Raw genomic sequence first — 27154 nt, forward strand, 5'->3', positions numbered from 1 at the left:
CAAAGTAGGACCGGAGCATGCACACTATGTAGGTTACAAGTCTATGTGCCTGCATTTCATGAGTTACTTTAGTGTTAAAACGTTGCCTGTCATCAGTGAAGATAAACTGCTTATTGTGACTATGTGTCCTGTTCAGATCCAGCAGCTTCATGACATGGAGGAGGTGTGTTACAACAAAGTTCTGGAGCAGGTTAAAGCCAGTCATCAGGTAAGAGCTCCTCTGCACGTTGGAAGCTCACTTAAAGAATGCAATGTAAAGAGGAGTACATTTAGATGAGTATTCACTCGAGAGCTTTATAGTAACTTTATAGTAACGCTACTCATTTCTACATGACAACTGTGGATTTTGTCTGACCTATGACCCAATGTAACAAAATTGTGATTCAAGAGTTAATTGACTCAGTATATCAGGCCAATAAATGAGAGCAGATTATGTCGACTAGAATCATATCCACTGAACAATTCCCTTTTCCCTCCGAATGACTCATCTTCCTGATTCAGACTTCTCATTGAAAGCTGTTTTCCCAGCAGTCTACGTTCTGTGACTTAGTCTTATTAAGTAGCGGGTTCAGTTTCCTTCATACCTCGTTATGACTTTACTGAGACTGTCACTGTGGGATGTCTGGACTCGGCCCACAGTCATACTGGTGTAGCTCCAGAATACAGCACATCTTTTATGCTGCTGGTTCCCTTGAAAATACTTCTTTCAAGTTTTTCAGGAATAGGACCTCCTGCAGTAAATATTTTTTGTGAACCGTTTGGAATGAACACCTGCTATCTAATGTGTCTGCAGTCCTTATCTCCCCCAGTGTTACCCTCCCCCATTCCCCCACCCCCAACCACCACCCCCTACTCATTCTGCTTCCACTCCACAGCCTCAGTAGGCCTATTGGGAGGATGAGAGTTGTGAATTCAGACTTTAGCGTTTAGCTCCCGTCTCCTGCAGGAGTTGAACTCCCTATTGAGCACGGGTGTTATCCTGTCTGCATCACTTTATTGCAAGTGTTCACACACACACACACACACACACACACACACACACACCCACCCACCCTTTTTCTCTTCTCTCTGGCCCATTATCTCCCTCAGAGACACAGTCTTGCTGAAGCCCCTCGAGAACTTGTAAAGCAACTTAATTCTGCACCACTGTAACTTTTCATCCACCTGGTTGAAACTAAATCCGGCTTGTAGGTTGGGCCACAGCTCGGCTGGGGAGGCCGCGTCTTTTCTGATTATTAAATCGTCAAGAAGTGGCTGTGACATATATTAATATCACCTGGGAGGATCTGATGGATGAAATCTCCTCTATGGTTTTCCTACCACCCTCCCGGTGGGAAGCCTGCTGCCACAGAGAAGTTTAATAAGCTGAGAAGCCGGCGGTTACTGCCGACAATGCTTCCACACAGCTCAGTGGTGCTGATAAAACAACTTCAATAAATAACATTTGCTGCAGTGGTCTCTTTGGACCCGCTGTGTTTGGAGCTTACACACAGCTGGTTGCTGCATGTAGTCATGCAATATTGTTTGGTCTAATATTAGATTTCCATAATAAATGTTTCAAAAATACATAAGAACAATATCCACAGGGTTTTTCATAGCTATTTACAGGTAATTGTTGAAACCAAATCTGGGTCTTTTTCACAATTTCACTTATTTTATCAGTGTAAACAATAGGTTCATGTGTTCTTTGACCCTTTATGTGTTTTTAATATTTTCTAGTTCCCCTACAGTATATGGCTGGACAGTGTATGCTCAGTGTGCTAACTTACCAACTGATGAAATGGATAGTCATTGGTAGAGTAGGTCGCTCTTATTCAGAAGATCTGCGGTTCGACCCCCGGCTCCTCCAGTCAGCATTTCAAAGTGTCCTCGAGGAACATACTGAATCCCAAAGTGTGTGTGTGTGTGTGTGTGTGTGTGTGTGTGTGTGTGTGTGCGTGCGTGCGTGTGAATGTTAACATGTCTACAGCGCTTTTTTTAAATCTCAAAGAGATCTGTAGTTCTATTCCTTCCATATGGGCAATGTGCAAAGCAACATAAAAAAAGAAATCAAATCAAATAAAGCATCTCCGGTTCTTAATCAATACACTGTAATTATTAATGAGAGCACTGTAAGAAGGCTGCCATCCTTATGAAAACATCCACACCTCAGTTGAAATCATTAACCCTACCAACTGTCCACGTTTTCCTTCATCTCAAATAAACTTGAAAATGAGAACCAGCCAATCAGAGGCAGAGCAGGGCGAGTCTTCGAGGAATGTCAGTGGGGAAAAAATCAACCAAAATACCACAAATAACTAACAAACAGTCATTTGGATGAGAGGGCATTTCAACATTTCTAAAATCTCTCTTGCACATTCTCTGCTAGTGTGCCATTGGTTACGCTGCCGTCTGTTTACCCTTGGTCTACAATGGGAATTCCTGGATATTAAATATTAATCTGCAGTTTCCTTTAGTGCTCCCAGTAGTAGTGAGTTGTTAAGTCAATGATTGAGTACTGTCCTAACCCAGATGTAGAAGCCTCCTTAGGATGTAACAGAAGGCTGTTGGGGCCTATTCCTTTTGAAAGAGGAACAGACGTTGGGGAAAGTCAAACACTTGAACACAAGTTGATCAAAGGCTCAGTAAGTCAGGGACAGACTTCATAGGGCCGGCCTCGCTCTGCTGTGGTCCAGCCAGAGAGCTCACTGTATGTAGAGTAAATGAAATGATAGCTTTACTAGATTTGTCTAACTCAGACTGCTTAAGCTTCATATCAGCGTCAGTCCATATGTTTTTCCTCACTTTCACTGGAAGCGTGTTAGGAAGAGGTCTGTTAAGGGCCATAATGAAATGATCTTCACATAATGTTTTAAGATGACTTTTAAAAAAGTGAATCATTTAAGACAATAAACCTGTCGAGAGCATAAAAGGATACATGTACAGGCGCATCACCTAGGGCTGGGGAATGTATTAATATTATATCAATGTTGTGATATGAAAGTACATATTGTCTTTTGGATATTGTCATATTGTAATATGGCAAAAGTCCTCTCCTGGTTTTAAAAGCTGCATTACAGTGAAGTGATTTCACTTCTGAACATACCAGGCTGATCTAGCTGTTCTATTTGTATTTACCCACTTAGTCATTGTATCCAAATTACTATTGAATATTAATCAAAAATCTTATTGTGTAAATATTTTGTGAAAGAGACAATAGTCAGCCAACAATATCGGCCCAAATCAATATGGAAGCATGTGGTCAAACATTTTGTAATGTATGATATCGTCCAGCCCGAGCATCATCAATTAAAGGAGAAACCCTAGTAAATCAGTGAAGAACCATAACCAGTTCTGCTCCCACAGAGCACTGATGCGTATGAAAAATCGAGGCGTCAAAACGAGGACATATCTTTTGGAACAATGCTGTTCATCCCTGCAGTAGAGCTCAGCACACTGAGGAGCACTGGAGCTGTCCGAGGCTCGTAGTGGAGCATCATCTGACTAAGGCTTTGACTTTCTTCTTTTTTTAAGAATATTTTATTTTTCCAAGTATTTTAACAATGCAAGAGAACATGCAGAGCGTACAGAACACAGTACATTAAACATTACAAAAAATGACATAACAAGTTAAGAAAGAAAAAAAATTAAATAAAAAATGCACAAATAGATGAAATAAAATAAAGTAAATAAATAATTCCCCCCACCCAAACAAAAAAACAACAAAAAAAAGAAAAGGTTGGTGCATAGAGTGACAGAGCACAACGAGACTGCAATGACACAGTGTATATTGTAACGCAGAGCTCTATAGTTACAGTTACTGTTAGTGTTGTACCATGTACTCCAAATAAGGCTGCCAGATTTTCAAAAATAAATGATATCTCTTTCTGAGACTATATGTAATCTTCTCAAGAGGAATACAACTGTTCATTTCCACAGACCATTTGTCCATGAGAGTGGGGGAATCAGACTTCCACGTCATTGCGATACATTTCCTGGCCACATAAAGCAATTTCTGCAAGTTTAATTTGGAGCTTCGTTAAAGAGGGTTGTGAAGTTTCCCAGTAAACAAAAGTCATACCAAAAGGACCTCACCTTTGTGCAAAGCCAGGTACAGTGTAGGAAGGAGCCGACCTCTACACCACATCTGAAACACATTTCTGACAATTCAGGTTTGGATCTATGTAGCTTCTGTGGGGTGAGGTACTGTGTGGGGTTTGACTTTTGACTTTTCTCCATCGATATGAGGTGAATGACATATAGACCACCACCACAAAAGCAGACTTGGGGTGTGGCCTAAACAAAGGGAGGAGCTAGACCATCTGCACGGTTACAATTGCAGAGCGTTGAGGAGTCTTACATTTTAGCCAGTAACTTTAGAACCCATTGACTTCACATTAGAACTCTACAGATCAACCCACTGCAGTACCAGCTCAACGTCTCTGTGGATGAATTTCACAATTCTTGTGTTGAATTGATGTTCAACAAAAACATGTGGTGACGCTGGCTCTGATAAAGCTGAGTAGCTGAGAATATAAAACATTTTAACAGTCTGGCATTTATCTAGTGTTCTATAATTGTTTTGTATTATTATTGCTAATTATTACATCACAATCTTATACAGCGCATACATGTTTTTATTATTTATACATATTGTATTTCTTATTTTATTTAACTTTTTTACCATAATGAATTTATTCAGTCATTTTATTTATTGTTCTCAACTGAATTTGGTGTATATTCTCCCTTCTTGTTTGTATTGTCAGTCATGTGTAAAGCGCTTTGTTTGAAAGGTGCTCTATGAATGAACCTGATGGATTGATTGATTGACCTTGTGTCTCTGTGTGCCTCAGGTGATGGTGTTTGTCCACGCTCGTAATGCCACAGTGAGGACGGGCATGGCGCTGATCGAGATGGCAAAGAACCATGGAGAGACATGCTTCTTTCAACCAGACCAGGGTCCAGACTACGGCCAGTGTGAGAAGCAGGTAGGAGAGCTTTCAACAATCTCTCTTTAATCCCTTCATAACAGGCATGCAAACTTATCCCCTTTCCACAGAATTTATTTTGCTGTTTTTATATGAAATAGGTCACCTATGTGATTTTGCAGATTCAATGAGTTTTTGAAATTGGGATTAAGGGGTGGGGTGGGGGGGCGTTCCATCAAACGCACCACAGTGTGTTTCAGAAGCAGCTCTCTGCTCCGCTCCACTGAGGTCAGCACAACAAGCCGATGGGCGTGATCGTCCTGCTAATGCTCATCCAGCTGCTGTGAACGTAGAGCAGAGCGGGATGAAACCATCACCGCAGTAATGCACATGTACACTGACATACAGCCACGGTGGAACGCATTGAAGGGAAACTCTCCCAATCCCCACCTTCTACTTTTTAATATTCTATGCATTTTGGTATTTTCAAATTCATAGCATAATAGAAGCTGTTCAGTTGTATTGCCTTCTGTTTACTTGTTTGTTCAGTGTTCATACAGTGCAATACACAAGTGTACACAGTATTCCTTGTTTTTATAATGAACATGATTTTCCAGAGTCAACAAATGCTGCTTCAGTGCCCAGCAGGGTGATGTGTCGTTCTTTGACACTTAAGGACTGGGCTATAGTAGAGATTGTTAGTGTGCAGTCACAAGCATTAAAATGAAAGTGAAAATGATGCTGGTTGCCAACACAAATAGCCTGTTAGCCTTGTTCCACCATCCACTTCAACACAACTGTCCTCTGTTAGCATGTAGCATGGGTTGTAGCCAGACATCCAAGCTGCATCTCTAGAATGAACGTGTTGTCTCTTCAGAGATGAAGCTAGCTGCAGACGTGTTTACAGCTAGCTAGTGTTTTGAGGGTTAGCTTGCCGGCTACAGTAGATGGTCAACGAGCCCCAAAAGTCACTAGGTCACCAAGCTTCCTGTCCCACATATGTGCCGGTACATTTAGCTGCGATGCTTTTTAGCATTTTGGAATTCCATCGTTATGTTCCACTTACTGTCTCACCCAAACAAAACCAGAGGAAAAGTCACCGATGATTACAGCAGCAGAACTGAACATGTGGCCATATCTTTAGGTGTGAAATACAAACAATGCAAATCCTTTTCAAGGGAAAAACCTGGTTCTCCTGGACTTTTTATTTATCCAGACGGAGTGTGAGGGACTAACCTCTTTTCACTGCTACACATTTACACCGAGAGCTACACAGCTTCCGCTTGTGGGAGCTCTCAGTGGGAACTGGCAGCGCCCAAGAGAAGCCACATGACAACAGAAAAGAGGGCAGTGCATTTCCTGATTCACAGCTCATCATTACTGTCACTCCGTACAACACAGTTGTGGTGCTGTGTTGCATGCATGAAAGCAGGACACTGATTGTGTGTTTCTGTGTGTGTGTGTAATTAATGGTCTCTGTGCTGGGAGACTACACAGAGGTGGAGCTACATCCTCCCTCAGAGGATGGTCAGTCAGACTCCAACTCCCATATTTAAATATGCTGCAACAGAAGGCGGAGTGATAAATTTAGTAACCTTCTCCTTCGTTCCCTGGGGCCAGCCAAGATTGATGCGCCTCTAATCTCTCCTCTATTTAAATGGGATATGTATACAAATCAGATCACTTTTCATGCTTTCTAAAACTGGAAATAGAGACAAGAGATTACGCTATTGGACTAAAAATGGTGCGCCGTGGCCTGGTTAGTCTTTGAAACGGTACTTTAAAAGCAACTGTTTCCACCGTGTATGTCCATGAATGAATCTGGTTGTATATGCACTAACTGTGCATGGATTCACTCCTAGCCCCTCTGCCTGTGTGCCAACATAATGAGTATTATCCACTCCATTAGTCCGTCGTTGAGTGTTTGTCGGTCAGGCCTGCTCTGGCGAAGGAAGAGGCATCAGGCTGATTCCGCTCTAAGCCCACACAGATAATGCACTGCTTATTTGCACTCTGGAAATTGCCCCCGCATTAATATTTATAGGTGTTTTTTAATCTCCAATATGCATATGCAGTGAAATAAAGCACCTCTAAGGTCAGTCATATAATTTGGTGTTTATTTATCCAGCTTTGAAAGTCAGAAGTGATTCCACTATGTGTTTTTCTCTCCTAATGTTATTTAATTGGCTTAATCTCGGGGGGTTGGAGAGGCTGTCAATCAAGCTTAGATATCTTAATGCACCACTCTAATCAATTCTTGTAAATACCGTTTTTGGTGAATAATAAATACATTCAGAAAGGGCATTTTATACAACAGTCCTCCAGTCCTGCCTTTTGATCAACACTTGGTATTGAAGTGGTGTATCATAAAGAAAGCTGTGTGTGGCTGTTACAGGTGAACAGTTCAAAATGAGGCTTTGACGTGCCCCTATTTCTTGGGTTGTCATATACCGGTATCACCAGCTATAATATCTTTTAAATGATACTGAGAGGGCCTGCTCATTAAAGACATTTGTGCACAGTGCATGTCCAACTCATTAGAATGAGCACATTTATTTGGGAAGAAACATAATGCCGGCCAGATTTAGTTTTTACAAACATAATCAGGAAATGCTGTTGTGAAGTGAAACGTTTGCAGGGATTGTCGTGTGTGAAGACTGAGAATGAAGTGGTAGCACATTACACTGCTTCCCGAGTGTAGTTGGTGTTTAGAAGTGAGTGTTGATTTGCACATGCACATGTTAAGTGTTTGCCTCATGCTTGAAGAGGCAAGTATTTGAATTACCAATAACTAAGATCTTAAAAAACAAACAAAAAACAAAAAAAAGGTAACCTGTGTCAACACGGTTGCAACTAACTACTATATTCATTATTGATTCATCTGCCAAATCATTGCTGGATCAATCCTCACAACTAGTGAGTGGAACTAGTGACTGTCATTTTAGAAGTCACAATTACCCATCCTCCTGCTGCATCAGCACCACGGACAGCGCCATGGATTCATCGACACACAGCACAGTGAGAGCCTCTTCTGGGACGCTCGTGCAACGCATTGTGGCGCATCAGGCAGACTAGACTAACACATTCAACTAAACAACCCCTCTGCTACTGGGGGACAAGGACATCTCATCCCCATTCATCACCCACTGGCTGTACACTGTTTGTCTTTCAGTTGTGGTTGGTCATTGGGTGGGAAAAGAGGTATTAAAGCAGCTATGATATGAATCAGAAGGAACATGGATTTGATTCTACAAATGTTTATGATGTAAATGTAAAGAAGTAGCAAAATAACTGTGATGGCGTGAAGCATGTCATATTACCCCAACCTCTGCCTACAGCTCTCTCCAGAGAGTATTGTATTCAAGAGACCATTTGACTTTCATTTGCTCCAACTCCGACAATCCAGCCTCTACCCCCCCCCCCCCCCCCCCACACACACACACACACACACACACACCCCGTCTCCCTTGCGTTTGAATACCCAGAGATGGAACCATGTGACCGGTTCGAGAGGAGCTCTACTGTGGAGGTTAAGAGACACCTTGTGGTCCCATGAGTCCATTACACAGATGACGTTACAGGCCTGTCGTAGCTTATCGAGGGCTGTGGAGCAGCTTCAGCACTACAGTATGCTTTCTATGGTGGGCATTCATGGCATGTGGAATGAAAGATGTGTCTGTTAAAGGGTATAACTTAAGAAGGAGTTTTGGGAAGTGATGCTGTAGAGATGTACTGACACACCCTCATCTTTTCTCTTTAAACTCTCCATCTCTGTGGTCGTCAGATGTGCAGCTTTCATGTCTTTCTGTTTGACAAGACACAGCGATGCCTGTGAGTGCCAGGCCTCCAGGGACTCCACAGCAGCACCAGCAGAGGCTCATTAATGTCTGTGTTTGCTTTCATTGGTGCTATTTTTACAAGTCTAGTCCACCACCAGTCCTTTCATTGTGTCAGATCCATGACAACCTGTCACCGTGCCAAACCAGCCCCCGGTACACTGATCTACAACAATGAGCTGCAACGCAAAGGCTGCTGGAAAATAGGAATGACACAGTGGAGTGACGAACACACATATCATAGAAATGGCCTTAAATAGAAACACGGCTCAGTAAAGTAGTGGGACAGTGTGAAGAAACCGGAGGACGTCTCCATCCAGTCTGACTATTCTGATACACCGTGTATAGCATCTCCATTTACCTTTTGAATTACTTTTTATTGTCCAAACAAAAGGACAAACATGAAATATGACATCTATTGTTAATTCACAGAATACAAATTTCTGAACTCTTCCACTGTTCCTTTCAACACATATCCAGCATTGAGACATTCTGTGTGCCGTACTAACAAGTCGAAACTGATCCCATCGATACTTTGTGGCTCAACTTAATTTTTTTAAATATACAGCGCAGCATCTTTTCTTTATTTTGTATCTATAATTCCTGAATATCTTTATATTAGCACAGTAAAACCATAATATCCCCTGTCCTGTTTCACATAAACAAGATAAACAACTCTTTAGGCACATACGTTAAGTCCAAGTCAATAAAAACCTTAAAAGCATCACTAAATATTAATTCCATTTCAGATTTTATTAAATACAGGCATTCATAGATATCAACAATTTCAGGCTGAAGAGATGCAACTATAATAGTCATGCACATCCAGATAGCAGAGGGATAGAAGAAGTGTGAGAGAGCGTTAGGACACTGACCTCAGCGGCAGTAGGTCGCCCAGAGTGTGGAACAGCAACATCTTGTAGACTTTGAGAGATACTTGTGGCTCTTCTTTACATTTAGAATGCACAATACAGCAGCAGAGAGCACTTTATTATGCCTTTCATTGTGTGTCAGAGATATGCAAAATGTGGCACTTAATGCAAAACTACGATTAAGCTCATTTACTACTGCAGTAGAACAATACCTCACTATATTGTAAAACAAAAAGCATACTTGTGTGAAATGATGCATTGCTGACAATGTTTTGCAGTAGCTTTAGTGAATCTCTACCTGAGATGGAGCTGAAACAGAATGGAATGTTTAGAGGTAGAGGCGGATCGTGATGGAGAAGTGGAGTAGAGTGGATGTGAGTGGAAGCTCATCCTCCCACTCTCTCCTGCCTATCCAGCACTAACAGCAGCCTCTCTGAGCACCAAACATTATGACCGTCAAGGGCCACTAAATGAAATCAACAATTAGCCATACTGCCTCCGTTTAACAGAGTAAATGAGTGGTTCAGTGTTGGTGGGGGAGACAGAAGCCTCCTCTTCACCACAGAGCTCTGGTATTTCTTTGCCTCATTTTGGTGCAATTTTACACTTTGGAATCTGGGCTTTGAAGCTGTAGTGTGCTGCATGGTAATACCGATGCTTCCACATTTCTAAAAATGCTTGTGCGTCTGCTGAACACTATTTCTGAAAGGATCAGGGAGGAGAAATGTAAAAGCAGTTAGTTCCTTCTACCTCTATTTAACGGCCCTGAGAATGTTTTACGGCCTCTTGAATAGTTTATTTCGGCTCTGGTGTTGGCTGATCTTTACATAGTTACAGCAGCGACAGACGGTGAGTGGAGCTGGCAGCCGGCTGTCTGTGGACAGAGTGAGCTCCGCAGCAGGAGCAGCAGCGAGTGGCAGGGCCTAATGGGACCTGATCAGGAGCTTAGGTCACTGCCATCTCAAATGCAGCCATGGCACAGCAGACATCAGCGCTACCTCACCTTAGATTAGAGGCTGGAAGCACGGCTGTAACACTCTCTGACACCTCAAAGCAAAGCCTCAGCCGTAGCATTTCAATTACCTACCTTCCCTGGCTCCTGTGGATCTCAACCTGGCCCTGAGGAGTCCCACCAGGCCCCAGTTTGCCCTGGTGTTAAGGACGAAAATGGCTTTAGACAGCAAAGTAGAATTGTTTTTTGTTCCATTGTATTTTTGATGGGATTACCATCTGAATATATCGCTGCATGGAAGTGGAAGTGGAAGGGTACCAGCATAACAAATGCACTGCCACACAATGTTTGGGTCAAGGGGGATATAGATTTGTGTAGAAGGTGCCAAAGAATCTACATGTGTGAACTCTTAAAGGTCGTACGTTGTGTCGTCTGACCTCTACACACCTGGTCTGAATGTGGAAGTTAAGGCATGAAAGAGGGAGAGTGGAGAGATGCAATGAGTCATACATGCATTTATACATCCTCAAAGGCAGTCATTCATTCAAACCAATTCAGCCTGAACTAAAGGTGCAGCTGGTGAAATCAGTCAGGCAGCGTGCTTCAAGCTTTGTCCCATCAAACAAAAATGTCTTGTCACCATGGGTGGGACGCCAGTGAGGGATCATGCCCTTGAGTTAGCACTTAGTCTCATACATGTTGGTCTGAGCAGAGGGTCTGATTCTGTCCTCCTCAGGCCAGCAGTGGGAGTCAGTAATGTAGGGGGAATTGGTCAATTTGAGGGAGAAATGGTGTGTGCCTTTTTCTAAAAAAGGTTTCAGTCTCGGGTGAAGTAAAGCCATGTCTACATGTAAACAGGTATTTGTGAAAGTGGATTTGTCTCTTGGTTTTGCCCTGGTGCACATGCACACAGAGGTTTACATTTAGGTCTGCTTACTGCGTCTTCATGTGGACGTGTGAAACACGATGACATCATCTACTCAATTCACATATGCCCGGTACTGCTTTGTGTTCTAGTGTAAACGGAAACAACAGCGATGGCACTTGTTTAGTAAGGTATCACTAAGCAGCCTCGCCGTCTTACCACACACGAGTCACATTTCAGCTTTTACCACAGCACCTGTGTACCAGAGAGACGTTAAATAAATAGGTTTCAAATATGTATGAATAAAGAAATAATTGGCTCCTAAGATATGTTTGATATCTTCTCTGGTATTTGAGGTATTGTTGACTTAGCCTTTATGGCCTTCTACAGGCTTGGTGAGTTGTTTTTGCATTGTAGTGTGGGTGGACGTGGCTCACTGGGTTAAGAGGGTTGTCTGGTAACTGCAATGTCGACGGGACGTGTCATGTGTCGAAGTGTCTCTGAGCAAGACACTGAACCCCTAGCGGCTCCCCGGGCAGCAGCCCACTGTTCCCTATATACAGGGATGGGTCAACTGCAGACTTACCGGGATAAATATGGTATAATAAAATAAAAAAATGTTTTTAAATAAAACAAAGGTACTGGGGACAGAATTTATTTTTTAAACGGACGGGGGGAAAAAATGTCGTGCGGCCATGCATCCAGCAGCAATGACTCTGCCTTCCTGCCCGCGCTGCAGTGACACTGATAACACACATCTGTCCATATCGCTCCGTTAGCTACTACGATCCACAAACAGTGAAGTAGAGTTCTATATGAGCGCCGTGGCTCGTTAGTCTGATGATTATGCAAACACCTCTGAGTGCAGGATGAGTCATCAGACATTCAAAAACGTTTTACAGAGAAGAAAATACATTCATAAGCATTTTGTTCTATATTTGACATATAACAAGAGATGAACCAACAATTAAGACAGGGAAACAGGATTGAAACTGGGAAAATGTATTTTCCGTTATACTGGGACTTACAGTCAGGACCAGAAGTATTTGGACTGTGACACAATTTTTCTAATTTTGCTTATTTACACAACTCCAGTGGATTTGAAACTAATCAGTCAATATGTGGTTGAAGTGAAGACTTTCAGCTTTAATTCAATGGATATAACAAAAATATTACAACGGTTATGGAATTATGGCCATTTTTATACAGTCCCCCACATTTTCAGAGGCTCAAAAGTAATTGGACAATTGTCTGACAAACGGTTTCATGGCCAGATGTGGTCGGTTCTGTCTCTATTTCATGACAAATGATGCAGATAATAGGATTCAAAATGTTAAATTAGCATTTGGTAGCTGGTCCTCTCAGCTACCAAATGCGGACCAAAAAGGTGTCGATGCAAGTGAAGAAGGCCATTATTAGGTTATAAACACTAAACAAACCTATCAGTCAGATAGCAGAAACATTAGGATTGACCAAATAAACTGTTCGGTACATCCTTAAAAAGAAGGAATTCACTGGCAAGCTCACCAACACCAAAAGGCCCAGAAGACCACGGAAGTGGATGATCGCAGAATTCTTACCTTGGTGAAGAAAAACCCTTCATAACATCTACTGAAGTCAAGAACACTGGAGGAGGTAGGCGCATCATTGTTAAAGTCAAGCAAGCAGTGGCGGGCCGTGCATTTTATACCTGGGCCTTCACTGCTGAACCATCTCATTATGACGCCACAGCTACGGTTATTATTTGTTTCGTGTAGAAATGAAGCTCAACACCTACAAATACACTAACTGCAGAGTGCAGATACATGAATACGCCGAGAGTGTGTCTCCTCTCTTCTCTGACTGCAGCTGGGACTGCTGCGTGAGAGAGTCGCCAAGTTGGCAACACTGGCACCGACTAAATATGTCCCCAGAGCAACATAGGACGTAACAATAGTTCCTATCACATATTAAACTAAACAAAAATCCATCTTCATAAAAACAAGTTGTACAAATAATAATATATAAACAAGCATATTAAAGCTGCTGCAGATGTAAAAACAAACGCATTTAACTTACCAGAGCTGCTGTTCACTATTTAAAGACAAAGTCCATCCTCCTTTCTTTGTTAATGAAGAGTTTAATCTCACGGTTGTTCAGTACATCCGTGTGTTTTAGAGACACAGAGGTGAGATCTGATTGGATAAAAGCTCTACTTAAAACAAGCTGCACTGGAAGCAGAGCAACTGAGGAAGACAGGAGCTGTGCAATGAGAACATAAGATAATGGGAAACATATTTTTATAAATTATAATACATGTAGTGTATTTAAGAACAATGATTCAATTATAAAATAGCTATAACTTTGTGATTCTGTCAGGGCCAGCAGAGAAGGCCTTGCAGGCCCTGACGGCCCACCACTGCAATCAAGTAACCTTCAAGAATCTAAATACAGAGGGTTTACAACAAGGTGCAAACCACTGGTTACACTGAAGAACAGGAAGACCTGATTAGACTTTAACAGAAAACATCTGACAAAGACTGACCAGTTTGGGAACAAGTTTCTTTGGACAGATGAAACCAAGATGAACTTGTACCAGAATGATGGAAGAGAAAAGTGTGGAGAAGGAAAGGAACGGCTCACGATCCAAAGCATACCACATCATCTGTCTAACATGGTGGAGGCAGTGCTTTGGATGGGCATGTCTGGCTGCCAATGGAACTGGGTCACTGGTGTTCATTGGTGATGTCACAGCTGATAGAAGCAGCAGGATGAGTTCTGAGGTGTTTAAACCATCTGCTCAGATTCAGCCTAATGCTACAAAATTGATTGGACGGCGCCTCACAGTGCAGATGGATTATGACCTAAAACATACTGTAAAAACAACCCAAGAGCTTCTTATGGCAAAGGAATGGAATATTCTTCAATGGCTAAGTCAGTCACCTGATCTCAACCCAAGTGAGCAGCTTTTCACTTACTGAAGATAAAACTGGAGGCAGAAAGACCCACAAACAGCAGCAGCTGAAGGAGGCTGCAGTAAAAGGTCCGGCAAAGCATCTCCAGGGAGGAAACTCAGTGTTTGGTGATGTCTATGGGTGATAGACTTCAGGCAGTCATTGACTGCAAAGGATTTTCCTAAATTAGTATTAAAACTAATGATTATATTCACATTTATCTTAGTTTGTCCAATTACTTTTGAGCCTCTGAAAATGTGGGGGGCTGTGTAGAAGTGGTTGTAATTCCTAAACGCTTAATGTGATTTTTTTTGTTTTATCCATTGAATTAAAGCTGAAAGTCTTCACTTCAACCACATGTTGACTGCTTACTTTCAAACCCACTGGAGTCTGTAAAGAGGCAAAATTAGAAAAGTTGTGTCACAGTCCAAATACTTATGGCCCTGACTGTATAATATCTCATGCACACAGTAAAGTAATTAATTAGCTACGAGTAATTGCAACATAAAATTGAAAATGAAGGTTAACATTACCGTACACTGAAGTGAACAGCAACTTGTCCCGTAGAAATAATTTCATAAAAAGGCTAATACTAAGCTATTTTTTTTTTTCACATTGTTTTCATATTATGGAAGAAAATATTTACTTCTGTAGCATTTTACTTCATTTTCAGTCAATATACCTGCTGCTCAGTCGGTTACTTAAAGTCTCCCCCTCCTCCTCCACCTTTATCCACAAGGTTTGCATACAAATCCAGACCGGCATTGCAACCCAAACACTGTGTGAGGCAGACAGCTGCTGGCAGTAATGGGCTTTCTCTTTGCAGTTCAGAGGAGCACAGGGCGCTGACCTCTATTTAGATGCCCAGAGAGAGAGAGATAAAGTCCTGTGATGAGGACTCCCCTCAGCCCGACCAGGTCACAGCCCGACTGTCAGTCAGCAGCACACAGCTCAATCTGACTGACTGACTCTGTGTATGTGTGTGTGAGTGTGTTTGTGTGTATTCTTTGAAATCACAGCAAGTCAACACCTGTGCATTTTATTAAAATGAACCGTAATACCCAGGAGTCCTCTTGTTTCTGTGCAGTCCAACAGGATATTGAAACTCTGCTAATTTTCCACCTCAGACATCCAAAACCCCAGTGCTAGTTGCTTTGCGTCACATTCCCCTGAGCCCTTTTCTTTCCTCTTTTTAAACTAACCTCTCAGACCACCTCTTTCAGATCCAGCGCTCCAGAAACAAGCAGATGAAGGAGATGTTCCCAGAAGGCTTTGGGATCCATCATGCTGGCATGCTGCGGTCTGACCGCAGCCTGATGGAGAGCATGTTCTCCAAGGGCCACCTCAAGGTGCTGGTCTGTACTGCCACCCTGGCCTGGGGAGTGAACCTACCGGCCCATGCAGTCATCATCAAGGTTCTATTTTCTCTGTTTTGCTTTCTTTCATGCATATCAGTTGTCTTGGTTTGTTTCTTGCTGTCTTCCTTTCTTGCTCGTAATTCCTGTAAACAAACCTGGAACCAGCGAGGCAAAGTAAGCAGCTGCCCTGAGGTCTCAGACCTTCAGGGACCCCAACGGCTCCAATTACTTCCTAGTAATTTAATTTATTTCAAAGTTGTTTGCTAACAAACAGCACTGAAGCAAAGTATTCATTTAATAGTTGAGGGCTTTAAAGTGTTTCTTTTTGACACACACAAACTCCATTTCTTTCTACTGAAGACATAAATCTTTAAAAACAACTCGTAAATATCCGGCTCTGTATTTTTATTAAACAGTCGACTTTAACAAGCGTTTCTCAAACAGGAAAAACTAGTATTTGTGGAAGCAGAATAGTGTCTGTGGGAGTGAACAAAAATACACTACAATGTGTGTGTGTTGATGATAATGAAGGAAGATGTCAGAAGATGTCAGGCTCATTGATGTGTTTTTAATGGAGCTTCATGGTACAGAGGAAGAAGAGACATCAGGCTTTGATACACACATAATACTTTTTAGTAGAATCAATTCATTGTTGATGTGGTTCTGTACATGGTGACAGAAAAATAGCAAAAGAGAGCGCAATCCCAAAATGACTTGAATTAATAAAAGTAACACTACAGAATACTTTAAATACTTTAACTATAAATGTAGAAGAATTTACAATCTATTTACAAAAAAATCATAATATTGAAATGCTCATTGTTGTTAAACTGTTATCTGAATGTGCTGAAACTGTATCGGCATCAAATCTAAATAACTTCTGTCTCTTGTGTGAGTAACAGGGCACTCAGATCTACGATGCCAAGCGCGGTGCCCTGGTGGATCTGGGCATCCTGGACGTCATGCAGATTTTCGGGCGCGCGGGTCGCCCCCAGTTTGACAAGTACGGTGAGGGCACCATCATCACCACCCACGAGAAGTTGAGCCACTACTTGACTCTGCTCACCCAGCAGAACCCCATCGAGAGTCAGTTCCTGGACAGCCTGGCTGACAACCTCAACGCTGAGGTCAGTCTCCATCAGCCCTGTTTAGACAGGACTAGAAGTGATGTTTTCTTTATTCTGCCAATCTAGATGCAAAATTGCTTTCTTTCCTCTCTGAAAAAATAAAGGCAGTTGTGGAGAGGAAGGGTGTGGAAATGCATGGGAAGCTCAAGTTTTGCTGCAGCAGGAAGGAACAAAAAATTTAACCAAAAATATTTATCCTTTTGGGGAAAAACTAATAACATATTAGCCTCTGTAATAGGATTCTTAATTACCTGTCTGCATTTACATGTTTTTTTTAATTTATTACTGTTAAATAAGTAATCTAGTTTGGAATCTTTGCATTCAGCTTATTAAACCCCTGCTATAATGTGCTCTTTTTCAACATCTTGCCATGTGATGTATCAACATGTATCTTAGTTTTTTTCCCCAAAACAAATTACGGTTAGAAAGTGACCCTCCTCTGGCAAAAATAAAGGAGGAGACACCTCATATCGTGTTCTTTTTTGGTGGTTCCATTTAGTACAAATGAACGGAAATCATTTCAGCATCAAGCCTTTATCAGATCACATATGATATCATTAAGTTGACTTTACAGAGCATACCATGCAAATCAGTAATCAGCAAGATAACAATATACGCCAGAAAATACAAAGTAAGAACAGAATTTATGGGTGAAAATGAAAACAAAAAAGACAAGAAAATAGAAGAAAAGGAAAGTAGAAAAATAGGCGCCATAGTTATGCAAATTGTTGATTACATGTTGTGTCCTATGAATTATGTCACCTATTCTGTGATGAAGGCTTCACCACAAAGCACATCTGCAGATATGTCAGTACATTAGTGAAAAATCAAAAAGATCCTTATTCTGTTATAATAACAAACACAATTAAAGCTGCGAGCAGCATTGATCGGGCCCTCGCAACTTCACGCATGTCGAGTGTACTGGTAGGACTCTGGTTGACGCGGCCATGCATTTCTGTGACCATCATACACAGTGCCTGGAAATTCTAAAAAAGACACAAGAAATTCATACAAAATTCAAAATGGCTGACTTCCGGTTGGGTTTAGCGCATAGACCCCTGAGACTTTTTTTTAAGTCTACATGTGATACATCTGCTTACCAAATTTTATACATCTAGGTGAAACGTACTGCGAGGGCTGAATCGTCGAAATATTGTAGGGGGCGCTATTGAGCCGATTTGCCACTCTGAACCAATAAAATCATATTATATAACTACATTATGGGCTTTAAAACTGTGTGCCAAGTTTGCTTATGTTTCGATCATTTTTAGCCCCTCAAAAGCACCTTCGTTTTTCATGGCAAAGACTGTCGCCATAGCAAAGGCGTTCCACGAAACATCAAAAGCTTCATGAACTGGCATTATGAACTTCTTACATTTGTGTTGAACTAATTTGATGTTGATTTGATTTACCTACTAAGAGAAACAAGCCAAAGTATAAAGACTTTAACTGACTGTTACCAGTAGGTGGCGCTATGACTATTATACATAATTGGCCAGTAGATGTCTTCAGGACTGGAGTCTCATCAAACATGTGAAATCTGGTAAAGATCTGATGATGTGGAGTCGAGTTACATCAGTTTATTTCTTCATGGTGAAGGATCGAAATTCGCCGAGCCGCCACGTCGCTGCCCTTTAACGAATTCTTACAATCTTCATAATGAAGCATTATGAAGGTCTTAAGGCTTTTCTGACAACATTTGAGAGGGATCTCATTAATCTGTGAGGAGCAGGATGTCAAAGTACACAACCTATAACTTCCTGTTGCCACTAGGTGGCGCTATTACTATGATTCTAAATTGTCATATAGATGTGTTCTGGGTCAGGATGTTATGACATATGAGAAATTTGGAGCAGATTAGACAATGTACGGCCGAGTTACAACAACTTCCTGTTTCATGGCGAATGGTGTTTTTTGACGCCACCCCACGGATACATAGTTCGATAACTTTTTGATCTTTGAGTAACTTTTCACTGCCAAGGTCTCAAGAGCATACTGACCAAATCTGAAGTCAATCGGGTTAAATCTCTAGGAGGAGTTCGTTAAAGTACGGCGCCTTGAAACGGTCCAAAGACGTCATAGAATTCAAAATGGCCGACTTCCTGTTTGGTTTAGTGAATAACTCCAAGTGGATTTTTTGTACGTCCCATCACGTTACACATACATACCAAATTTCATACAGCTAGGTGAAACCCAATGTTGGGGCAACTCAATAGGGGGCGCTATTGAGCCAATCTGTCTGCAATTTTCGCCCCGACTCCAGTATCCCAAGCACCTCCTTTTCGCAAAGAAAGACGCATGATAATAATAATAAACATTAGAAGAACAATAGGTCCTCCGCTCCGACTACGTCGGTGCTCAGGCTCTAATGATGTACTTTGCATGTAACTGATCCTCTTCCTAAAGGAAGTAGGGTTATAAAGTACACAAATTAATTTCAACCAAGACACATCTGTTTCTTTTTGGTTTAGTTTATTGCCTGTTTGAGCTGAGAGAGTCTTAACTGCATTGCGGTCCAAAGCATGTTGTAGTTGTAGTCTGACATTGTTGTTTGAAAAAGCAGATGGAAACAAAACTGGGCTGTTTGTGTCCTGGTGTGTCCACTAGATGGTGCCAGAGACCACTGATGTTAGTGGTTGTGTGTGAGGCGTCTTCTCTCTTTTCTCTCCTGGATTCAGATTGCTCTGGGGACTGTCACCAACGTGGAAGAGGCAGTGAAGTGGCTCAGTTATACTTACCTCTATGTTCGCATGAGGGCCAACCCACTGGCTTACGGCATCAACCACAAGGCTTATCAGGTTGGTGATTCGGAGTGTAACCTATTCTATGCCGCCTGTCCGTCTGTCTTTCCAAGATCATAGCACACCAAGGGTCTGCTCAGGTTTTTTTGACTATAATCAATAAAAATAATAAAAGATATAGTAAAAATTGTTTAATTATGAAAATATATTTTTAATACAACATCATTCTAAACTTGATTGTGACTGATTGAGCCGCTTGTGTAAATGTCTCTATCCCATATGCTACAATGTAATTGGTGTAATTTAAATTTGTTTTTTTTAGATGGATCCTTCCTTGGAGCTGTACAGGAAGGAGCTTGTGGTGGAGTCAGGTAGGAAGCTGGATAAGGCCAGGATGATCCGCTTCGAAGAGCGCACCGGCTACTATGCCTCGACTGACATGGGCAGGACCGCCAGCCACTTCTACATCAGATACAACACCATAGAGGTAGACTAACTTCTACATCAGATACAACACCATAGAGGTAGACTAACTTCTACATCAGATACATCACCATAGAGGTAGACTAACTTCTACATCAGATACATCACCATAGAGGTAGACTAACTTCTACATCAGATACATCACCATAGATGTAGACTTACTAGAGGTAGACTAACTTTTACATCAGATACATCACCATAGAGGTAGACTAACTTCTACATCAGATACATCACCATAGAGGTAGACTAACTTCTACATCAGATACATCACCATAGATGTAGACTTACTAGAGGTAGACTAACTTTTACATCAGATACATCACCATAGAGGTAGACTAACTTCTACATCAGATACATCACCATAGAGGTAGACTAACTTCTACATCAGATACATCACCATAGAGGTAGACTAACTTCTACATCAGATACATCACCATAGATGTAGACTTACTAGAGGTAGACTAACTTTTACATCAGATACATCACCATAGAGGTAGACTAACTTCTACATCAGATACATCACCATAGAGGTAGACTAACTTCTACATCAGATACATCACCATAGAGGTAGACTAACTTCTACATCAGATACATCACCATAGATGTAGACTTACTAGAGGTAGACTAACTTTTACATCAGATACATCACCATAGAGCAGGGGTCACCAACCTTTTTTAAACTGAGAGCTACTTCAAGGGTACCGAGTAGTACGAAGGGCTACTTATTTGATACAAACTTCCTGAATAACAAAGTTGGACAGATCACCATTTAATAATAATAATATATGTGAAGAGACTGTTTGATCACATGTCAGTTAATTATTCCTCACAATAATTATTAATAATGATTTCCACAAGAATGATGGTATAGCTACACATACATATTTAAACATGCAACTGTTATTTCTGTTAATCTGTTTCAACATTTGAAAGTCAGAGGTATCACATCTCTGATATTTTTGTATCATCACATGATTAAAGCCGGTTACTTTTTGCACATAGCGCCTGCTGGTGAATGATCCAGTGGTAATATAGAAATTTTGCGAAATCTGGGTCACCTTTGCATTGCGCAATGAAGCCTGCATGCCGGCCCGTCATCGCGGGAGCCCCGTCTGTAGTCACCGACACCAGCTTTTCCAATGGTACCTTTTTCTCCACGAAGAAACTAGTAAAAAGTCTCGTCTATAGCCGAGCGTCTTCGGGCGCCCGCGTTCAAACCTCTAGTCTGGGCCTTTTCGGTCGGATTGCGTTGCCTCGCCTCTACCCCCGCCACCCCTGTGTTGTTGCCCCGCGGCCTGTTCCGAGGATTTACAGACCTGACGACGGGGTGCGCTCGCGGCGCGCGTCTGGCGCCAACGGGAAGCGCCCGCCATTCAGAACCTGAAAACCTAGTGCGGTGGCCTCGTCCTGGCTGTCCGCCGTGCGCCTCTGGGTACCCAACTCTCTTATGACAAGAAATATTGTCAATATTGTCAATTTTAGACGGAGCTCCATGTGACTAGTGCTATTTTTAGAACATGTCTCGCGGGCGACTCACGTGGTCCCTGCGGGCGATAGGGTGCCCGCGGGCACCGTGTTGGCTACCTCTGCCATAGAGGTAGGCTAACTTTTACATCAGATACATCACCATAGATGTAGACTAACTAGAGGTAGACTAACTTTTACATCAGATACAACACCATAGAGGTAGACTAACTTCTACATCAGATACATCACCATAGATGTAGACTAACTAGAGGTAGACTAACTTTTACATCAGATACAACACCATAGAGGTAGACTAACTAGAGGTAGGCTAACTTTTACATCAGATACAACACCATAGAGGTAGGCTAACTTTTACATCAGATACATCACCATAGAGGTAGACTAACTAGAGGTAGACTAACTTTTACATCAGATACAACACCATAGAGGTAGACTAACTTCTACATCAGATACATCACCATAGATGTAGACTAACTAGAGGTAGACTAACTTTTACATCAGATACAACACCATAGAGGTAGACTAACTTCTACATCAGATACATCACCATAGATGTAGACTAACTAGAGGTAGACTAACTTTTACATCAGATACAACACCATAGAGGTAGACTAACTTCTACATCAGATACATCACCATAGATGTAGACTAACTAGAGGTAGACTAACTTTTACATCAGATACAACACCATAGAGGTAGACTAACTTTTACATCAGATACATCACCATAGAGGTAGACTAACTAGAGGTAGGCTAACCTTTACATCAGATACACCATAGAGGTAGACTAACTTCTACATCAGATACATCACCATAGAGGTAGACTAACTTCTTTATCAGATACAACACCATAGAGGTAGGCTAACTTCTTTATCAGATACAACACCATAGAGGTAGACTAACTTCTTTATCAGATACAACACCATAGAGGTAGACTAACTTCTTTATCAGATACAACACCATAGAGGTAGACTAACTTCTTTATCAGATACAACACCATAGAGGTAGACTAACTAGAGGTAGACTAACTTCTTTATCAGATACATCACCATAGAGGTAGACTAACTTCTTTATCAGATACAACACCATAGAGGTAGACTAACTTCTTTATCAGATACAACACCATAGAGGTAGACTAACTTCTTTATCAGATACAACACCATAGAGGTAGACTAACTTCTTTATCAGATACAACACCATAGAGGTAGACTAACTAGAGGTAGACTAACTTCTTTATCAGATACATCACCATAGAGGTAGACTAACTTCTTTATCAGATACAACACCATAGAGGTAGACTAACTTCTTTATCAGATACAACACCATAGAGGTACTATACTAATGCTGTCCAACTGAACCCAGGGTCCGACCCAAGAAATAGAGATGATACAATTAAAGTAAACAAACAACTAAAGCAATCATGGAAATTGTGTTTGGTTACAAATTCACAATTTTGTGTGTCCTGTTCCTTTCAATCAAAGAACGATATTTGCTCAATCCCTCAGCAAACATATGTTTTGTCTGGTGTGATGACATTTCAATTTTAAACTAAATGTTGGAAAGACCAAAGAGTTGGTTATTGATTGCAGAAGGAAGAAGGAGGAGGTCTCCCCAGTGATAATTGCGGGTCAGCAGATAGAAATTGTCCAGTCATATAAATAACTTGGGGTCTATCCGGACAGTAAATTAAACTGGAAAAAGAACACTGATGCTGTATTTAAAAAGGCTCCGTCAAAACTCTTCTTCTTGAGGAAGCTCAGATCCTTTGATATCAGCAGAAAGCTTCTTCGTGTTTTTTACCAGGGGATCTTAGCTAGTGTCCTCTTCTATGCTGTGCTCCGCTGGGGGGGCGGCATCGTTGCGGATGATAAAAACAGGATCAATAAGATGATCAGGAAGGCTGGCTCAGTGATCAGCCTTACTCCGGACTCACTAGAGGTCACTTTAGAAAAGCGAACAAGGGCCAAGTTAAAAACGATTGTTTGAAGGCCATCCACTACACAGTGTTGTTAATGGACTCAGAAGCTCATTTAGTGAGAGACTCAGGATGCCTCAGTGTTCTACTGAACGACTCGGAAGGTCTTTCGTTCCAGCAGCAGTTCGATTTTTTAATGAACACCTTTAGATGTTGTTTTTAGATTTAGCATCTGACTGATGTCAATCATATTGTATATGGCATTTTCTAATATTATTTATTCTTTATAATGTGTTTTTGTCTGTTGTGCACTGTGGACTGTGTCTATTGTTGTCTGTATGAGTCTATTGTTGTCTGTATAAGTTTTTGGTGGCAAATAAGTTTCCCCACTGGGGATTAATAAAGTTTTCTAATCATCTAATTTAATCTTATTGTATTGTCACCTTGCAAACGAAAGATTTTTTTGTGTTCATCGGGTAGGTGTTCATCACTCCGACATAATGACTTGTTCTGATCGAAACTCCATTAACCCCTTATATTCCCTTTCCCTCCTCCTTTGAAGACTTTCAATGAACTTTTCAACTCTCAGCGGACAGAAGCTGACATCCTCAGTATTGTCTCCAAGGCTGAAGAGTTTGACCAGCTTAAGGTGAGAGGACATCATGTATATGCTACAACAACAGCTGTCAAAGTTATCTTCCAAAATAAAAGTTAAGTCATTTTAAACCTGTAGTCATCCACCAAGCCAACTGATTATTTCTGAAGTCTACATTTAAGGTCCTACAACAGAATGTAGTTGTAGGATGTACTTATCCATTAAAGATGTAATTGTAATATGAATTGTACATCATGTTTTGCATGTGTGATGGAAGGTCCGTGATGAAGAGATGGAGGAGCTGGAACAGTTGCTGTGTAACTACTGTGAGCTGCCGGCTGCAGGTGGGGTGGAGAATGGCTATGGCAAGATCAATGTTTTGCTTCAGACGTACATCAGCCGAGGAGAGGTGGACAGCTTCTCACTCATCTCAGACCTGTCGTATGTGGCACAGGTGAGGACAAAGGAGCTACACATCCACACACACTACAAGACAAATCAATATATCAGTTACTAAATCCGTCATGGTTCATTCTGTACAATTAGTGCAGTTACCGGTTTAAGTGTCTTGTCCATGTTGATGCTGCATTGGATGTTGTTTTTTGTAATAGAACTAGGTAACAGGTTTATGTCCCAGAGGAACCCATCCCTCCGTGTTAGGGTGTCTGCATTCCCATGGAGTTTCCTGGCTCTATGGACTACCTTGAAGTTAATCATCTGCAACTCAAGAGACCAACGAGTGACCTGTGCATTGTTTTACTTGGTCACTGACATACACCATGCACCTCTTGCATGGTCTGTGATGAAGGTGAACCTTCGTCCCAGCAGGAAATATTAAGTTTTCCGATGGCCCATTTTATTGCAAGGCAAGTTCTTTCCATGTTTTAGTAGCTAGTATAGTATAGGTGATCGGGTGCTCCTATCCATTGACCTGGGATAGGAATGCACCAGGACCGGATTCAGAAGCATTCCTCTGGAGGATGAAGTGCCTACCAAAATCAAGGGTCACAAGGACGGGCTCCATACACTGCAATACACTGGTGGACCCCTGACAGATTAAGCCAAGCATACACACAGCTGACAACTTCACAGCTAAACTAATTAATGCAGTGAAAACTTATGGGGACTGCCTGTTTTACGCATACAATATAGCTGGCCATAAATGATGGATTTTACCTGATACTCCTGGTAGTGGTCCAGGTGCATTTCTAGCCACCAGGCCCTCTGCGCTCAGCGCTTCCAGGACCCCTCGTAAAAGGGCTATGTGGGAGGACCAATCATGGTTGTGAATAATAATGTCATCCAACTGAGCAGCCGCATAGACCAGATGGGGTTGAAGAATCCAGTCCATCATGGCTGGAATGTCGCTGGCGCGCCATGGACCCTAAACACGAGGACTACTGGTTTAATCCTTCAGGTGTGGAAAAAGCCGTTTTCTTCAATGCCTGCTCTGTCAGGGGTACTTACCAGAATCCTTTTGTGAGGTCCAGGGTACTGATGAACCTTGTCGGACCCAGCTTCTCTTTGAGTTCATCCACTCGGGGCATGTAATAAGCGTTAAACCGGGAAATCTCGTTCAACTTGCAAAAGTCATTGCAGAAATTGGGGGGTACAAGGACAGTGGTGCCTGACCGAGCACTTTGAGACACCTCAATGATTCCGCTCTCGGGATCTGGTAAGGCCTCTGTCGAAGTATCTTCCAGGGTCCGTCATGTCCACCTCGGTTGATGCGAGAACATGTCAGAATACTAAGAAACCAACTCCTAGAGGTCCTGTCGTTGCTGGGTTGATTGTTCACTGCTCTTGTGAGCTCTGCTGTTTCTTACGGCCCCTGCCAAATTGCCAGGAATTTGCATACACTCGTTGGAACCAGCACCAGAACATTTTCTCCAAGCTGGAATTCCCTTACCCTGGCCCCACTGTTATAAACTCGGCCCTGGCTATTTTTCTTCAAGGTGTCTTTTCACTACTCATCACAGTTGGGCCATCCAGTGCTGCATTTGGTCGATGTGTTCAATCACAGAGGTGGGGTGATAGTTCCAGGCTTCTTTGGCCCCCCAGGCCGGCAACCATAGAGGAGATTAAACAGGGAGTATCTAGTAGTTCTTTGGCACCTCCCGAATGGCAAAGATTACATGGCGTAGGAGCTCGTCCCAGTTCTTTGAGTCAGTTTCCATGACCTTGCGCTGGATGCTTTAGAACATCTTGTTGAATCCATCAACAAGGCCATCGGTCCGGGGGTGGTACACAGAGGTGCATATATGTTTTTCGCTCAACCTTTTGCAGAGTTCTTGCATTACTTTAAACATACAACAGGTACCAATGTTTGTCAGGATTTCAGGCACTATACCCGTTCTTTAGAACAGAAGGAATACTTCTCGCACTAATTATCGGGCACTTACTTTGGGTAAATGGACTTGTACTTGTATAGTGCTTTTCTAGTCTTCCGACCACTCAAAGCGCTTTAACACTACATGTTCACTCATTCACACCAATTCATACACTGATGGCAGGGGCTACAATGCAAGGTGTCACCTGCCCATCAGGACTCTAACTAACCATTCATACACATTCATTTGGGGTTAAGTGTTTTGTCCAAGACACATTGACATGGACAATCCTGCTCTACCACTGAGCCACAGCTGGCCCAGAGTAATGAGTGGAATAGTCCGTACTGACCAGGATGAATCAATATCCTCCACCGTTTCTTGGGGGCACAACTATGTTCATGGCAAGTAGTTGGAAGGGAGTTAAGATAACAGACGGTACCTTGGGGACAGTCAGCTGGCAGTCCTTGCACTTGCAACAACACTTTTGGATGGCTCCCCTTATGTCAGGCCTGTAGAATATTTTCACAACCCTGTCCATGGTTTTCTCAAGTCTGAGGTGGGCCAGGAACAGGACCTTGGAGGCATACTGGCTAGGGACAAGCCATTGGCTTACCCTTGCCTTTCCCATCTTACTACTACTCTGTATATAAAACCTTTTTATATAGCAAAGTGATGGTTGGTTGTCTGTATGGTTCCCTCTATGTCTTGTACAATTCGAAGGGCCTGGGCGAGGTTTGGGTCCTCTCTTTGGGC

The 27154-nt window shown here is 42.0% G+C and overlaps 1 protein-coding gene across 10 annotated transcripts in view; it reads left to right on the plus strand.

Annotated features, from left to right (window-relative positions):
• The window catches only part of ascc3 (activating signal cointegrator 1 complex subunit 3), a 193226-nt gene that overhangs the window by 115551 nt on the left and 50521 nt on the right, over window positions 1-27154 (plus strand). For 8 of the 10 annotated variants that reach the window (XM_076106880.1, XM_076106879.1, XM_076106877.1 and 5 more), the window contains 8 exons: window positions 137-208; window positions 4833-4967; window positions 15589-15780; window positions 16626-16850; window positions 19529-19648; window positions 19914-20078; window positions 24039-24125; window positions 24349-24525. In XM_076106880.1, coding sequence (XP_075962995.1) covers window positions 137-208; window positions 4833-4967; window positions 15589-15780; window positions 16626-16850; window positions 19529-19648; window positions 19914-20078; window positions 24039-24125; window positions 24349-24525 — 1173 coding nt within the window. Of the gene's footprint in view, window positions 1-136; window positions 209-4832; window positions 4968-15588; window positions 15781-16625; window positions 16851-19528; window positions 19649-19913; window positions 20116-24038; window positions 24126-24348; window positions 24526-24682; window positions 25489-27154 lie in introns of those variants that run through there. The other 2 variants (XR_012957737.1, XR_012957738.1) reach the window with 2 other exon arrangements.

The sequence above is a fragment of the Anarhichas minor genome, unplaced genomic scaffold (genome assembly GCF_050575085.1).
Source record: "Anarhichas minor isolate MPS153535 unplaced genomic scaffold, ASM5057508v1 ptg000036l, whole genome shotgun sequence".
Classification (NCBI taxonomy): domain Eukaryota; kingdom Metazoa; phylum Chordata; class Actinopteri; order Perciformes; family Anarhichadidae; genus Anarhichas; species Anarhichas minor.